This window comes from Bos indicus x Bos taurus, chromosome 28, assembly GCF_003369695.1.
Source record: "Bos indicus x Bos taurus breed Angus x Brahman F1 hybrid chromosome 28, Bos_hybrid_MaternalHap_v2.0, whole genome shotgun sequence".
Lineage (NCBI taxonomy): Eukaryota > Metazoa > Chordata > Mammalia > Artiodactyla > Bovidae > Bos > Bos indicus x Bos taurus.
The window spans coordinates 10005194-10023331 of record NC_040103.1 but is presented as its reverse complement, the minus strand read 5'-3'; the positions used below and the strand labels follow the sequence as shown (position 1 = coordinate 10023331).

Genomic DNA, 18138 nt, shown 5'->3' with positions numbered 1-18138 from the left:
TTTCTAGCCAGAGCTTTCTATGGGATGCTCCTCCTCTTGTTCCCACTGGTTTAGTATTGATATCTCCTTAGGCTCTCCCACTGCTCCCCTCTTATTACATGAATACTCCAAAGTAAAGAGCTAAAAAGCATAGACTTCAGACTCCAATTGAGATTAATTTGTATCCTAGTTTACTTACTAAATAAGTAATCTTTTCAGATAATGTGGTTTTCCATTTTACAGAAATTCCATTTTGTTACTTGAATCATTTTTATATGTTGATTTTTGAATTCTTTTGTTGACAGTAAACATACTTTCCTTGATTGCACTGAATATAGCCTTAATAGCTGCTTTAAATCTTCATCTGCTAAGACTGTCCCTCTGTAGTTCTTGGTAGTCATTTACCTTGAGATGGGGTCACATTTGATTGTTTCCTAAGCAATTGTGAATTGTGTCCTGTCCTTTTATATTGTTGCGGTTCTACTATACACCGCCGAAGAACACTGATGTATTTGTTTTAACGAGCAATCCACTTGGTAGGACTCAAACTGCAAACTGCAAAATGCTTGGTGGCAGTGCAGATCTCAGAGCAGTAATAACGTTAGCAGCGGTAACTGAATTGACGTCTGTCCCCCATATAGATGGCTAAATATCAGCCAGAGACCCGGGCAGAGTTTATGCACAAAATGTGGGTCTCCCTCTCTCTGGATTTCTCTTTTCTAGAACTACTCCTTGACTTTCAAAAGGCCCTGAATTTTGTCTTCGGAGAGACTGTGCTTGTTCTTTCAAAGGTTTAGCGACCACAATCTTCAGGCTAAAAACCTTAAAAATGTAAAACCGATCGGCCCCAATTCTATTTCCCAAGGCTGGCTTCTCTCCAGAATCTTCCTGCTTTTGTTAAACTCTCTGGAGCCCTCAGGCAATTGCTGTTTGCTTTGCTTTTATTATTTGGACCAAATATTTGGTCTGGAGAAGACATTTGCATCCCAAAGCAAATACAATAACAATAAGATATGGGCTATAATAAGATATGGGCTTCTCAGGTAGCGCTACTGGTAAAGAAATAGCCTCCCCATGCAGGAGACATAAGAGAGGTGGGTTCAATACCTGATTCTTGAAGATCCCCTGGAGGAGGGCGTGGCATCCCACTTCAGTACTCTTGCCTGGAGAATCCCATGGACAGAGGAGCCTGGCAGGCTACAGTCCATGGGCTCACAGAGAGTCGGACATGACTGAAGCGCCTTAGCATGCATGCACAGCACGGCTATAGTGTGCTTCCTATGTGCTATGAATGTTCTATACACTTCATACTGACTTACTGGATCCTCACAACAATATAATGGGAGGACACTATTATTTGCCCCCACTTTACAGATGACAAAACAAAGGTACAGAAAGTTTAAGCAGTTTTCCAAAGATTACCCGAGTTTCTCTATAATCTATATGCCTAATCACTATGGAATATAGCACACATCTTGAACTTCAACTTCTGCTCTTGCATTTATATAAAATGATCTTAAATGCAATTACTCACCTGAAATTATTACTTCATTGTTTGATAAATGTATTTTTTAAAAATTGATTCATGGTGCTGTAATGTTTATAAAATGTATTTTAAAAAACGACACCTCATTTACCAGTTAATTTAAATGGCTACTTCATGATGCATTTTGAATACTTTCAGAATACATGCTTCTAAAAAAGCAGAGGTTTTGTTAAGAGAGTGGCACAATTGTATTAATAATACTCCCTATTCTATAACTTCATTTTTCATAAAAACTGAAAGTGTCACAGTCTGATATATCTCTCTATTGATAACTAAGTCTATTGATAACTGTGGCATTTTGTAACTTTAATTACAAGATTATATAATTTAGAAATATGAAACACTCAGGATTTCATATAAAATAATAAACTATTTCAGTAAATTTAAACATAAAAATCACATTAAGAATATCCCTGAACATGTTATGTATAGTCCTCTGGGCAAGTACCAGTTTCTAATAGAATTCAAAGAACAGCATAATGAGATTAAATTGTTCCCTGGAGAAAAAATTTAAGTGACTTTTATATTAATAGCTTTAATATTATTTCCATTTGTCTTAGAAATGATGTAGTAATATAAAGTCTAAAGAAAATTCAAAAGAATGCCAAGTTCCACAAACTCAATCCCTTCCTTCTGCTAATACAATAATTATATCTACTCTTCTATGATAACACACATCATACTGCACTATAATTGTCCTTCTATTCTTGTATTAGACTGTGAATCCATTGATGGCAAAACTCACTTATTATTCATCTTTCTACCCACAGAGGTTTATAAAGCATATCTTCTAAACATTCAAAGTTTGCATTAAATATATGAATGATTAGAACTGACTTATTCATACTAAGCAATGTTTATAATTACATTGTAATTTTATAGATATTTAAAGCATCATTTATAATTTAAATTATAGGAAACTACCAAAAAAACCCTACCAATTACCTATAGTAATGAGGAAAATACAACATGAATGAATGATACTAATCAGAACCATTGAAATTAAAAATTTTAATCTCCTTCCCCCGAAAAGCAGGATATAATGGACAAATACTGGTTTAATTTTAGTTTTTGTTTCTTGGTTCAAGCTACTAACAGTCTAACAATAAGGCACCAATAGTCAAGCGGCTACAAGCAAAAGTCAGAAGGGAAAGGACCCTACAATTCTCCTGCTGCTGCTGCTTCAGTTGTGTCTGACTCTGTGCAACCCCATAGATGGCAGCCCCCATCCCTGGGATACTTCAGGCAAGAGTACTGGAGTGGGTTGCCAGTGCCTTCTCCTACAATTCTCCTAGGAACAGCTAAACCAAAAGATAGAAAGGACAGTCAATGTTATTTTTGTATATACCCTCCTAAACACTAATACGAGTAAGTCACTTAATATATTCATGATAATAAATAAATAAAACAAACACAATGCATTGTCAACAAGTGAAACTATTAAAAATAGTATTTGAAAAAAAAATCAATAAATTTCACAGATTGTAAATCAAAAGCCCTTTCCACTATACTGTCTCACTTCTCAATTCATATCTGTGCTTCTATGAAACAGAATCCTAAGTTAAACTAGATATTACAAAAATAAACTTGAATGGAGAAGGAATTCATTGAAAATGCTTCTGAATTAAGGCATAATGAAACAAATGGCCCAAAGCATAGGATCATCTACATTATTAAACTTTATTAACTAGAACACACACAAAAATGAGCAAATATTATCACTGACATATATTATAATGTCAAAATCATAAAAAATCATCAGATTTAGTGATTATTAAATGATAGTATATAAGGCATATTTAGCATCCATTTAACAGTGGCTGTTTTTATTGTTTTATTTATTCCTTTTCTCATACCTGTATATGCCTTTGATTGAACTGCTACTAATCCCTGACTGCCTTTTCCCTGGCCTTGGCAGTTTGCTTCTCTGCAACCGTGGCTCTTTCAGGAATCCCTTCCCCCTCCCTCCAGTTTCCCAGCCAGTGATCCTGCCAGTTTGATGATGGCACAGTTAGGTTAAAATATAGTCATTGATACTGTTTGCTTATTTGTGTGTGTGATCTAGTTAATAAGATTTAATAATTTAGATGGTCCTATGCTTTTGGCCATTTGTTTCATTATACCTGAATTAATTCAGAAGCATTTTCAATGAACGTTTTCTCCATTCAATTTTATGTTGTAATGTCTAATTTAATTTAGGTCTCCATTTCACAGAAGCACAGATATAAAGTGAGAAATGACATGGCATAATAGAAAGGGCTTTGGTTTTACAATCTGTGAAATTTACTGATATTTCTTTTTTTTAAATACTATTTTTCACTAAATTTGATGACTGGGGCTTCCCAGATGGCACTAGTAGTAAAGAACCTGCCTGCCAATGCAGGAGATGTAAGAGATGCAGGTTCCATCCCAGGGTGGGAGAAGCGCATGGCAGCCCACTCCAGTATTCTTGCCTGGAGAATCCCATGGACAGAGGAGCCTGGCGGGCTACAGTCCATGGGTTCACACGGAGTCGGACACGACTGAAACGACTCAGCACGCACAGACCTGATGATAAAGACTGACCTTTCTTAAAGCCACAGAGTAAATATGTGGCACAACGTATTCTTAACCAGTTCTCAAATTCTAGAAAACCTAGCTTTTAGCCCAGATATGGATGTGACAGTTGGACTGTGAAGAAGGCTGAGTGCCGAAGAACTGATGCTTTTGAACTGTGGTGTTGGAGGAGACTCTTGAGAGTCCCTTGGACTGCAAGGAGATCCAACCAGTCCATTCTGAAGGAGATCAGCCCTGGGATTTCTTTGGAAGGAATGATGCTGAAGCTGAAACTCCGGTACTTTGGCCACCTCATGCGAAGAGTTGACTCATTGGAAAAGACTCTGATGCTGGGAGGGATTGGGGGCGGGAGGAGAAGGGGAAGACAGAGGATGAGATGGCTGGATGGCATCACTGACTGGATGGACGTGAGTTTGAGTGAACTCCGGGAGTTGGTGATGGACAGGGAGGCCTGGCATGCTGCGATTCATGGGGTTGCAAAGAGTCAGACACGACTGAGCGACTGATCTGATCTGATCTGATATCAACAATATGCAAAATAAATCTGAAGAATGAGAGGAGATAGACAGAAGTAGATACAGAAGCAGACTAGTGATCTAGAGCCACCTAAATCCTAGGGGGCAGGGAACAAAAAATTAACAGAAGCAAGGAAGTGCATATACAGAGGATACAAGAAAATTTGGCCAAAAGGGATGGGCATTGATCCTGCGGTCATTTTCTCCTTGTATTTATTTGTATTGTCTTCACTCTCAGGATTTTAAAGGCCCTGTGAGCAGCTATTCATATAAAGCTAAAAAGCTCTTGGCCTGTTTTCTACTGGTATGCTTTAAATAAGAAAAAAAGCTGAATTATGTTCAATGGAATTACATACTGATCTGGAATTACATATAATTAAACTGATCTGGATCAGTTTAATCATACTTTTTTTAAAAAGCAGATATTTTAGAAAACCTCTTTTAATAAAATATTTCAGAAGGCTTCTTATGCCACTTATACTACTAGTTCTGTCTTCCCTGATGGCTCAGCTAGTCAAGAATCTGCCTACAATGCGGGAGGACCTGAGTTCGATCCCCGAGTTGGGAAGATCACCTGGAGAAGGGGACATCTACCCACTCCAGTATTCTGGCCTGGAGAATTCCACGGACTCTATAAAATCCATGGGGTCACAAAGAGTCGGACACAACTGAGCGACTTTCACTTTCGTTTTGTGTTCTAGTTATTTTACTAATAAGCCACAATAATCAATTCTGTGGAATCAGAGCTTCATTAAATTAAGTAATATTTTTCCTGTTTCATCTTACACATCTGTTTTTGTTATCAATAACCTTCATGATGTGTTTGACACAAATGATGTTGGGGATTTCCCATTAAATTTCCTGCAACTTTATAAAAACCAAGCATTTACTTGGTGGGACCTAAGAATACAAGGCAAATGGTGCTTAACCACAAAAAAGAAAAGGCATGGTTCTAAGTGAAGTTTTTTTTCATTATCATCAAGTGTGTTTGTATTGCTATGTGGATAATAAATAGTATCAGTATTATTAACAGCATTGAATTACATAAGGAAGTTTAGAATTTTTTTTAAAAAAAACAAGGCTGCTTAAAGTTGATCATAAGAGAGTGGGGGAATTAAGTAATACACAAGATTCTTTATGATACACTCTTTAACGTGTAGGGAGAGAAACAATTTCTAGCACTGACATACATACACTGCTACTGCTAAGTCACTTCAGTCATGTCCGACTCTGTGCGACCCCATAGACAGCAGCCCACCAGGCTCCCCCGTCCCTGGGATTCTCCAGGCAAGAACACTGGAGTGGGTTGCCATTTCCTTCTCCAATGCAGGAAAGTGAAAAGTGAAAGTGAAGTCGCTCAGTCGTGTCCGACCCTCAGAGACCCCATGGACTGCAGCCTTCCAGGCTCCTCCATCCATGGGATTTTCCAGGCAAGAGTACTGGAGTGGGGTGCCAACACTACCATGTGTAAAACAGATAGCTGCTGTATAGCACAGGGAGTTCCATGAGACGTAGAGGGGTAGGCTGAGGGTGCGGTGGGCACAGGGAAGTGTGAGGGAGGCTCAAGGAGGGCACATATGTATACCTAGAGCTGATTCATATTGTTGTACAGCAGAAACTCGCACAACACTGGAAAGCAACCACATTCCAATTAAAAAAATAAAGCAGATGCTCAAAAAATTAAAAAATAAACATATCACAAAAAAGAAATGATTTCAAGAAAATTAGCATCTCCTTGCTGACATACTTCATCCAAGACAAAGTGGATCTTTCTTTATAAGCAAATCTACTGCATATAACTTATTGTTAGAAATGACAGTTTGTTTGCCAAAAGTATTTGCTACTGATTCCCATGAGTTTAAAGAAGACACATGAGGGGCTAGTAAAGAGGGTATGGATACCTATGGAGTCCAAAGACTTGACTCCTACAAGTGCCAGCAGCATCCACTGATGACATGTAATCAGATACGATCTTTCGCTGTTTTCACCATTATGATGAAGATGGTTGTTAGGTGGCAAACTAGCTCTCCTAGTGAATAACCTCAGCCCCAAGTCCCTGCTGCTGCTGCTGCTGCTAAGTCGCTTCAGTCGTGTCCGACTCTGTGCAACCCCAGAGACGGCAGCCCACCAGGCTCCCCCGTCCCTGGGATTCTCCAGGCAAGAACACTGGAGTGGGTTGCCATTTCCTTCTCCAATGCATGAAAGTGAAAAGTGAAAGTGAAGTCGCTCAGGTTGTCTACTTGAAAGTTACACAGTCGTGTCCGACTCCTAGCGACCCCATGGTCTGCAGTCTACCAGGCTCCTCCGTCCATGGGATTTTCCAGGCAAGAGTACTGGAGTGGGGTGCCATTGTTCCCTAATTCTGACCAGCCCATGACTCCTCCAGAATACCCCCAAATTGCTCAGACTAACCCCCAAATCTTGCCAGAACCTTGACTCAAGCATTCTGGCTGAGTTCCACTCTGAATAATTGATGCTTGTGCCAAACTAGTTATGAAATATTTTGAATATCACTCTTACATCTCCTGCATTGGCAGGCAGGTTCTTTACCAGTAGCACCATCTGGGTAGCCTGAACATCACTCCCAGGTACAATCAAAACTCTCCTATAGTCTAAGAAAGCATTTTCTTTCCCCCAAATATAATATCTTCTGAGTCACTGGACAGTGGTTCTTCCTAGTGTGAAAGTGAGATTTGGCTCAATGAAATATTTTCCTTTTCTGAAGCTGTTTTTTCTCAATTTTCATTTAAGAATGAATGTCTAATGGTAGCTACACGGGGCTTTATAAATGATTTTCCACATATCACATAAATTATCATGTTATCTCTGACAGAAGCTTTCTAGAGGAGAACAACTCAAAATTAAGCTAAATAAATATATTTGAGGGGCAGAAATTCTAATTAATGAGTATCTTCAATAAGTCAAAAAATAGTATTTTCAACACGTTCTATATACACAGATAATTTGAGAGCTTGCCTAATCCATTCCCCAGATTCTGGGGAGATAAAACCTCTTATCAAGAGTTTAAATTTAGAAAAAGCAGCTTAGCAACCTGAAAATTTTATGGTAATTTAATCATAAGTTGGTATCTACAAAGATAAGTGAAATGACAATACATGCTTTTCTAGATGCTCATGAAAAAGGAAAAGAATTTTCCTTCATAAAGACAGATTGGAATTTCAAAGCAGATATGCCTCAGTGAGTGGAGAAGGCAATGGCACCCCACTCCAGTACTCTTGCCCGGAAAATCCCATGATCGGAGGAGCCTGGTAGGCTGCAGTCCATGGGGTCGCTGAGAGTCGGACACGACTGAGAGGCTTCACTTCCACTTTTCACTATCATGCATTGGAGAAGGAAATGGCAACCCACTCCAGTGTTCTTGCCTGGAGAATCCCAGGGACAGGGGAGCCTGGTAGGCTGCCATCTATGGGGTCACACAGAGTTGGACACGACTGAAGCAACTTAGCAGCAGCAGCAGCATGCCTCAGTGAGGTTTAAAACCCAAGAGGGGTTGGTTATCCAGGTAGAAAGAAAACTAGTTGAATTGAGAAAGGCTTTAATTCAACCCTACTCCAAAAGCACTGCATTAATATAAAGAAAAACAATTTTTTAAACTTCATATAGTTTAATACTGTAATTTCAAACTGTTGTAACCAAAAATGTACTTGAGAAATTAAATATGCATAACATAGTTGGATCTTTTAAAAAATAAGCTGTTACTCTAATATCAAAAAAAATCACTAAAGTATCTCTTCCATATATACATACATGTGATATAGTATTAAAATTTTAAATTAATTTAAAATTAATGCACAAGGCAGTTAAAGTCCTAACCTGTGTGATACTAAAATTTTAAAAACTACAAGGCTAATGAAAATATATCACATCAGAATTTATCATTCATTTTCTGTTAAATGGTTTATTATCATTTTTTAATCTCTCTACTTATCCAAACCACAGCAATGATTAACAACAAAAACAGCAACACATGGACCAATAATCGCAAATAAATATGTTCAGTTCATTCCTGGAAATAGTATAGTTTATTAAAATATATACTGCAGTAATTATAGCAACAAGCAAACACATACATAGGAAACAAAAATTTGACCAACACCCTCCTGCTTAACTCTAAAATTTAATGAATTAGCTAAGAATGGGTCGTAGCCCAGAATCACTCAACATAGAATGGAACATAATTTAAATTACCAAATAAGCTTTCAAAGAAAAATGTCTGCATTTGGCGACAGAATAAAAATCTCAATTTTCAGAAGAAAATGATTAGCTATTTGCAAAATTACAACTGATTAAAGCTGTAACACCATAATTTCGTTACTTCAAATATATGAGTGCCATGAAATTTTACTTGCCATAAAGAAGCTTAGAACATAGTCACGTGGTTAGAGGCATTTGAGAATGAAATAAAGATTAATGACAGCCATGCATAAAGCAATTAATTGAAAGAGTCAAAATAACAGCTCTGAAAATGTAAGAAATGCTCAAAGAAAGAGATTCTGCTTTAACTACTGAAATAAGCATGAGGTTCAAGGACACAGATTACCCTATGGATGGGTTTGTTTTGTTTTGTTTTTTAAGTTATTTAAAACATCACCAGATATCCTGGATAAAGCAGAAAGGCAAACTTAAGAAAATCAGAACTAAACAGCATTGACTTATTTCAGTCAAAAGAACATCTCCAAAACCTGTGAAGAAATCATTTATATAATAGCTGAGTTCTTTAAAATACTGCCAGCCTACATAAATTAAGTACTTGCCCCTTCAGACTTTTCCACAGTGTTAGCCAACATCTCCTGCAGGGCCCGGACAGACAAGGACTGCTCCAGCACGAAGGTGCAGATGGAGAGGTCTGGAGGGACATTCTGTGCGGAAAGAGGGAAAGCCACCATCATCATCACCATCATCATCACCATCACCTTCAGTCATCCAGACCCAAACTTACCTTGTGATACTTCAGCTTCTTTCACAGAAAGAGAGAATACTTGTAAGTTCTCTGACATGAGCTCCCAAATCATCCAAATATACTCTCTACACCACTCACACTTAAACCGTGTTTTAACTAGTGGATAACTACAGCTACCATTTACTGAGTGCCTACTCTAATTAGGCACTGCACTCAAAGCTTTATCAATAACACTCATGGTCATCTACAATAACATTACTGGGTGGATAAGAAACTAGAGAAGTTATGTTACTTTTCCAAGTCACTATTACTAGATTTTTCAAGCTGGGACCAAAAAGCCAGATTTCTCTGACTCTCAAGCATTCATTTCTAATTTATCAAGTAGCTTGTTGATAAAAACTAAAAGGACTTCACTCAGTAGTGAAGTTCAGTTCAGTTCAGTTCAGTCGCTCAGTCGTGTCCAACTCTTCACGACCCCATGAATTGCAGCACACCAGGCCTCCCTGTCCATCACCAACTCCCGGAGTTCACTCAGACTCACGTCCATTGAGTCAGTGATGCCATCCAGCCATCTCATCCTCTGTCGTCCCCTTCTCCTCCTGCCCCCAATCCCTCCCAGCATCAGAGTCTTTTCCAATGAGTCAGCTCTTCGCATTAGGTGGCCAAAGTATTGGAGTTTCAGCTTTAGCATCAGTCCTTCCAACGAGCAAATATAAAAATGAATTGGTATAAAATATTCATTTACATAGGCTTGTTTTTATCCACAATTACCCTGTCTTACTCAAGTTGGATATCATATCTAGCTTCTAACTTTGTATGCAATAGTTTGACTTTTATTTGGTGTGTCTGTATTGCTTTATTTGGTCAATCCTTTTTTTCTATGTCCTTCCATAAACTTCCACTTCAATCAAGTAATAACCCCATAAATTCTGAAAATCCCAAAAAGTAACTACCAAGGAGACAAATGAAACAGGGTGGGAAGTGACTGCCAAGTTAGACAGTACTATCCCAATCAGGAACAAATATGTTATCAACCATGCACACCTTTGTTTTAGAGAAGCAGGATCCAGTAGGCAATGCAGCTGTTCAATTAAGATGTTCAAGCTAGCATTTTCTTAACAGAAGAACATTATAAATACGCTAAACACAAAACACAAGCAAGAATATGTCTTCCTAAAAAGAATATTAGGAGGATAAATTGATAACCTGATTCAGTGCCTCAATATTACAATATTACAATTTAGTGTTGAAGTATTTATTAAATTGAATCACTACCAATAAAAATATCCTTATCAGCAGAGAATGATGCTTTCAGGTTTCAAGGAAAGATTAAGTACTAGGGTTCTAGGAGTTTAAATTATTTTATGGAAAAAGAAACATAATCACTAGGTTTCCTCATACCCCACAAGCCTTCTTGGCACCCATGTTTTGTTTTTGAATAAACTTTTCTGAATTCCTCTACCCTTTATCACATGTTTCTGTGCGCCTCCCTTCCAGCCCAACTTTCTTTCATTTCTCCTCAGACTATCTCGGCTGGTAGTCAAAAGAATCTCTCAAATCTGGGTGCAGCCACTGCTTTTATACTCCACAGTAATTGAAAGAAGTTTTCCTTACTGAGGTATGGGGAAGTCATTCTGGTTTATACAACATTTGTCTTGCACTTTATTTTAACCAGAACAGCTTGTCTTATGGTCTACCAAACAGGCATTGTACATCTGCTTTAACCATTTTTAAAAACTGCATTTACCAGATTGCTTAGATAAGGATAAATGTCCATTTGGAAGACAGAGATAAATGTCCCCACTTCCTACATTCCTAATGCTAGTACTCCTTCAGTGATGAGCTTTGGGGCCCAGACACCAAGGTTCACGCTGATTTGCTACGTTTGAGCTAATCATTCTCTTTAGAAACCTAGAAGGGGTGTATCCCCTGTCATCATATTTGGTGTTCGTCTTTTGTTCTGGGAAGATATAAAACTGTGGTTCAGGCATTCAAAATGGGGCTAGTTGGCCACTGTGGATGTGGTTTTAGACACATTCCTGTATTACGGAGGACCTGAATTTTCTGAACGGTATCAGATTCAGGATGCCACCAGTCATGGTCAAAACAAGATCTATTAGTAGCTGCCAGCTGCACCTTTACAGAGTCATGGTCTCCTCATGTAACTATTCAACCATTTCAGCCCTTAACCAATCCTGGTTTAACATGCATCCTTACCTTCTGCCAATCCAATTATAACTGACAAACTTATGTAACTCTGTGGGTTTTGCCTATATAAGCCTCTCCTACTTTGTAGTCTAGCAGAAGACAGTTCAGATGCTCCTTGAATCTATGGCTTCCAAGCTATAGTCCTCAGTGTGACTCAACTACAACTCTTATCTACTTCTATTATGGACTGTTTACTGATTATTTCCATTGACAGCAGTCAGCTAGACAAGGGCTTTCCAAAAATCCTCAGATGAAAGACTGGAAGCTAGGAAACAGACTCTCTACCACTCTGAAATTCAGGATAAGGTCTTTTAAATTTAATATTCTCAGTTATAACTATATTAATAACAATTTATCACACTAAAACAAATGCTACTGGAAAAAACTGATTGTTTATTCCATTCATATCCACTTAAACTCTGAGAGTTTGGAAGTTACATTTTGACAAATAGCACTGATAGAGAACTATGTTAAGAAATGGTGTGCGGGTGAACTAGTGTCTCAAAAAAAAAAAGTCTTGATTTGCGGTGGTATAAATAAAATACTGTGGTGTAAATACTCCAATGATGGCTGATTTCAAAGTATCAAAGTTTACTAATCAGCTCACACTAAATATGTAATAATCAGCTCTCAGAAATCTGTAAGAGCCATTGCCAACATACCACTGAACTGATTTCAGACACATATTCATGAATTACTTTAGCATCAGTATAATAGTTAAAAGACTGGATTCTATAAACAGACAACCAAAGCTAAAATCTAGGCCTTACTACTTAAGAGCTCTTAACTTTTATAATCTTTACTTTCCTTCCCTGAGAAATGGGATAGTAATTATATCATCCTCATAGAGATGCTGTGAAAAAATAAATGAGATGATCTAAGCAAAGACCTTATCGTAGTGTTAACACCATAACAAGACACAAAATAAGTGAGCTATTGTCATTAGTTTTGCATACTGTCATTTCTCCCCATTTATGGCGTTTATGAAGCACCACTCATTTCTTAAAATTGGTTCTTAAGTGAACTCTACTTTAGAGAAACAGTGTTTGAAAACACAAAGTATTAACTATGCACCTGTTCATAACACCTAAAGTGTTCCGGTATTTTCAAGAAAAGGCACTTTCTGGTCATATTGAAGAGTTTACATATTGGGTATATTTAAATTGTTTCCTGTTTCACTTTAATCAAAATGTTAAAGTATGAATCACTGAAATATCTTACATTTATTTTAAAGAAACTTGAAAACCACATGAATTTGAAATGAAATAATCCTGCCAACCAAATTCATATTTTTAGACTGGCATGCTCATAACAGATAGCGAGAGTTAACAGGAATAAATGAACAGATAATCAGCAAAGGAAGTTCTCTCACACAAACTCTAGGCTTTTCTTGCTTCCGAGCTATCTTTCTCTCCCTCTCTCCCTCTCTCTCCCCCGCCGCCTCCCCGCCGCCCACAACTCCCCACAAAACACACAAGGGTAACAGAAAGGCTGAGCAGTGTAGAAACAAAAAATGTTTACCCCTTACAGGAAAATCTTGAACAATACAAATGAGAGCTTTGCACTGTTATCTGTTTCTTTTGCTCTGAAGAAAAATGGTCTGGTTGTTTTAGGCAAAAGAATCATTACCAAAACTTGTATACTTTTTAAAGTAAACTACTAAAAATATTCCTTCATTTAGATGTATATTTCTTCAAATAACCCTGAATTTTTTAAATCATACTATCAGCCATGAAATTAAAAGACGCTTACTCCTTAGAAGGAAAGTTATGACCAACCTAGATGGCATGTTCAAAAGCAGAGACATTACTTTGCCAACAAAGGTTCGTCTAGTCAAGGCTATGGTTTTTCCAGTGGTCATGTATGGATGTGAGAGTTGGACTGTGAAGAAGGCTGAGCACCGAAGAATGGATGCTTTTGAACTGCGGTGTTGAAGACTCTTGAGAGTCCCTTGGACTGCAAGGAGATCCAACCAGTCCATTCTGAAGGAGATCAGCCCTGGGATTTCTTTGGAAGGACTGATGCTGAAGCTGAAACTCCAGTACTTTGGCCACCTCATGCGAAGAGTTGACTCCTTGGAAAAGACTCTGATGCTGGGAGGGATTGGGGGCAGGAGGAGAAGGGGATGACAGAGGATGAGATGGCTGGATGGCATCACTGACTCGATGGATGTGAGTTTGAGTGAACTCCAGGAGTTGATGATGGACAGGGAGGCCTGGTGTGCTGCGATTCATGGGGTCGCAAAGAGTTGGACACGACTGAGTGAATGAACTGAACTGAACTGAAAGCATTTATATTAAGACCTTTTACCACTTCCCCAAAATGAAGTTGTCAGAGGAAAATAAACGGTCTCATCCATGAATTAAACACCAACGAAATGGCCCCAAATCAAAATGACTCCTAACATTAAGCATAAGAGATAAAGTAAAACAGTCAATATATCTGTACTGGGAACTTCAATTCACAAGCATTTGCAAGTCACCATCTTTTCTTTAGTTTTTTTTTTTTTTTCCCCTCAAGTCTAATTACTGTGAAAATTAATTTTTAGAACTTCAGTTTTAAAGAACTTTACTTGCCCTTTCAATGAGTATGCTCCCAAATCATAAAATAAATCCTTATGCAATATATGCTTTACCTTCTAGGTGCTTCAAAACAGACCGCATGGGAACATGAAAGAGAACTACCACTCAATCTGTACACCTACCTGCCTCTTAAGCATTACACTTATTTGTCATACAAAATTAAACCAGAGAAAAGTATATACTTCAGTCTGTCTTAATGTCGATCTAGGCTGCCCAGAACCCAAAGCAGGCAGACAGTAGGTTCATAATGCTTTTCATATAGAGACAAGATCAATTTAATCAGGATAGGAGTTCTTTGGCAAAAGTAACAAACAAGCAAGCAGCATGGCTGTGTACCTTTTATTCTTTTTAAAACACAAACTGGTCCCCATTCTCCTCCACCTGACAAATACGACATGATCTTACGGGACAAAAACAATTTCCAAGAATAACCACAACAGAGCATCTGGCTTTGTTGGCACTGGAGAGTGAATGTAAAATCAATTCGGTTTTTAACTGATGTATACATCAAACCATCTGGCATCCATGGATATATATCTGCCTAACTCATTTACAAGCCTATTGAAACATGTCACTGCCTTGACTTAACTGTAAGCAATAATTTGGGACTAAATAAGCCACTGTAGGGGGCTTCCCAGGTAGCTCAGCAGGTAAAGAATCTGCCTGCAATGCAGCAGACACAGGAAACACAGGTTCTATCCCTGGGTCAGGAAGATCTCCTGGAGAAGAGAATGGCAACCCACTCTAGTATTCTTGCTTGGAGAACCCCATGGTCAAAGGAACCTGGCAGGATACAGTTCACAGAGTCTCAGAGAGTTGGACATGACCAAAGCAACTGAGCACAGGCCACTACAGACTACCTCTCTTGTTATCACCATGTAAAAATTGCATACTAACAAACCACTCCATTTAAAGATGTTGATTCCTTTGCTTATATTTTCTTCCTTAGTGTGAATATACAGCTCCAGGGATCCATCAATGGAAAACAATAAAATCAAATATAAAAGCATTTTTGGTGAAAATTCAAATACTGATTTTTTTTTTTTAATTATCTCTTTCCAAACCTAATTGTTCATAAACTCCCTCCTACATAGGAATCGGTTGAGGTTTTGGGTGTTTATCTTTCCAAGCCTTTTTCTACACATTTACATAAAAATGCATGTTCACATAGAAGTATATAGATAGGGGACTTTCTCAGTGCCCCATTGTTGAGAATCTGCCTTGCAGTACAGGAGGTACAGGTTCGATTCCTGGTTGGGGATCGAAGATCCCACATGTTGTGGAGCAACTGAGCCAAGACCAAAACTCTGAGACCACATGCTACAACTTAACAGCCCACATGCCCTAACTAGAGTTCATGCACCACAAGAAAGCTCCCTTATAATGCAACAAAGATCCCATATGGTGTAACTTAGAAACTAGTAACTGATGCAGCCAAATAAACAATGTTTTTTAAAAAAATAAAATTCTTAAAGAGATGGGACTATCAGATCACCTTTGTGCTTCCTGTGAAACCCGTATGCAGGTCAAGAAACAACAGTTAGAACCAGACATGGAACAATGGACTGGTTCCAAGTTGGGAAAAGAGTACGTCAAGGCTGTATATTGTACATCAATAAGCATGTACCATGCTTATGTAACTTATATGCAGAGGACATCATGTGAAATGCCAAGCTGGATGAAGCACAGCTGGAATCAAGATTATAGGGAGAAATATCAATAAATTTAGACAGGCAGATGACACCACTCTTATGGCAGAAAGCAGAGAGGAATTAAACAGTCTCATGAAGAAGATGAAAGAGGAGATTGAAAAAAGTTGGCTTAAAATTCAGCATTCAAAAAATGAAGATCATGGCATTTGGTCCCATCACTTCATGGCAAATGGATGGGGAAACAATGCAAACAGTGACACACTTTATTTTATTGGGCTCCAAAATCAATGTGGATGGTGACTGCAGCCATGAAATTAAAAGATGCTTGCTCCCTTTAAGAAAAGCAATGACAAATCTAGAGAGCAAATTAAAAAGTAGAGATATTACTTTGCCAACAGAAGTCTGTCTGGTCACAGCTATGGTTTTTCCCGTAATCATGTATGGATGAGATAGTTGGGCCATAAGGAAGGCTGAGTGCCAAAGAATTGATGCTTTCGAACTGTGGTGCTGTATAAGACTCTTGAGAATTTTCTTGGGCAGCAAGGAGATCAAACCAGTCAATCCTAAAGGAAATCAACCCTGAATATTCATTCGAAGGACTGATGCTGAATTTCCAGTACTTGGGCTACCTGATGTGAAGAGTCAACTCACTAGAAAAGACCTTGATGATGGGAAGACTGAAGGCAGGAGAGGGGGATGAGAAAGGATGAGATGGTTGGATGGCATCACTGACTCAATGGACATGAGTTTGAGCAAACTCCAGGAGAGAAGCCTGGACTGCTGCAGTCCACGGGGTTGCAAACAGTCAAGACACGACTGAGCAACTGGAAAACAAAGACTGGCTTTACCCATTAATGGGCTCACTTTATGTCAATTACATATTTTAACTTACTAATATGTATTGAAGATCACTGTTAATAGATCTCTATTTACTTCATTCTTCATGACCCCTAAAGAATCTAGATAAACCATATTCCTCCTGAAGACTGGATCAAAGACTGGTTCAAGTTTAATACCATGCAACATTGTTATTCAACTTGGATCTTCACCCTCCCACCCTGCACCACCAGCCTAAAACAGTGACTTACAAAAGAAAGTGCTCAATGTTAGATGAGTTGACCTCAAACTATGATTTTACCTCTTTCTGGAAAATTATGCAAATGTCTAGACAGGGACACAGTAGTTACAGCCCTAATGGCAGATCTGTACTTTGGGTTTTTGTTTTTTTTCATAATCTTAGGATTCTAATATGAAAACAAGCAAATTTACCTTTCTGTGTCACACAATTAACTGAAGTCATGCACCAAATAACCTTCAGAGTAATACAGAGATATATCAAAATGTATTTTGAAAATTAATGAGGTATTAAATTTTGATAGTTTAATAGCATAAGGAAACAGGCAGGGCACCATACCAAAGAACATGGGATTCTGACTCAATGCATAACCAGGCAAAGGACTCTAGGTAAATCAGCCTGAGTTTCCCCATCCCTAAGTGGCAATATACTCAACTATGCTTCAAAGAACAGTTCTGAAGCAAATAAGAAAATCAATGCACTGCAAACAGAAAAATGTCGATAAAATCATTTTCTCAGCCTAATTAAAAATGTATCTCACAATGGAAACTCAGAAACACAGAGATATAAATTAAGACAAAAGTTGATCTTCTACCAAGAAATGTGAAGACGGTGTTCTCTGGAGTGGAACAGATGGTCTGAAGTTGACGCAGGTTTGTTTTTTCTCAGCCACCCATCTGCTGAGTGGCCTTTGGCAAGACACAATAACCACTGAGGCCAACTTGTCCACGAACTATGGAGATATCAAATTTCTCTAAAAAACAGAGTTGTCATTGCTCTTGTTTAAGTTGCTATCTGAAGACAAGAACCAAGCAAAATTACATCCACCATATGGGGCAAAATATCCTCTAAAATGTTTACATATCCCACAATTCCAATATAATTGTGGTGCTGTATTCCACTGACTTATTAATACATGGAATACTGTAGAAAAGAAATATCAAATTGGATATAAGGAAAATCTTAGTTCACATTTTTTGCTTTATGTTTTCAAAATTCTAATCACAACATTTCCCCAGACTAGCAAAGTGAATATCACCAGACGTTCACACATTCCATAGGAGTCCATAGTTCTGGGCAGTTTTCCTTGTCATATTCTTTTTC

General features: G+C 38.2%; 1 protein-coding gene across 1 annotated transcript in view; it reads right to left on the bottom strand.

Annotated features, from left to right (window-relative positions):
* RYR2 (ryanodine receptor 2) overlaps positions 1-18138 on the bottom strand; it is an 830352-nt gene that overhangs the window by 526869 nt on the left and 285345 nt on the right. Inside the window, exon 3 of the mRNA XM_027531123.1 lies at positions 9372-9476. Coding sequence (XP_027386924.1) covers positions 9372-9476 — 105 coding nt within the window. The remainder of the gene's footprint in view (positions 1-9371; positions 9477-18138) is intronic.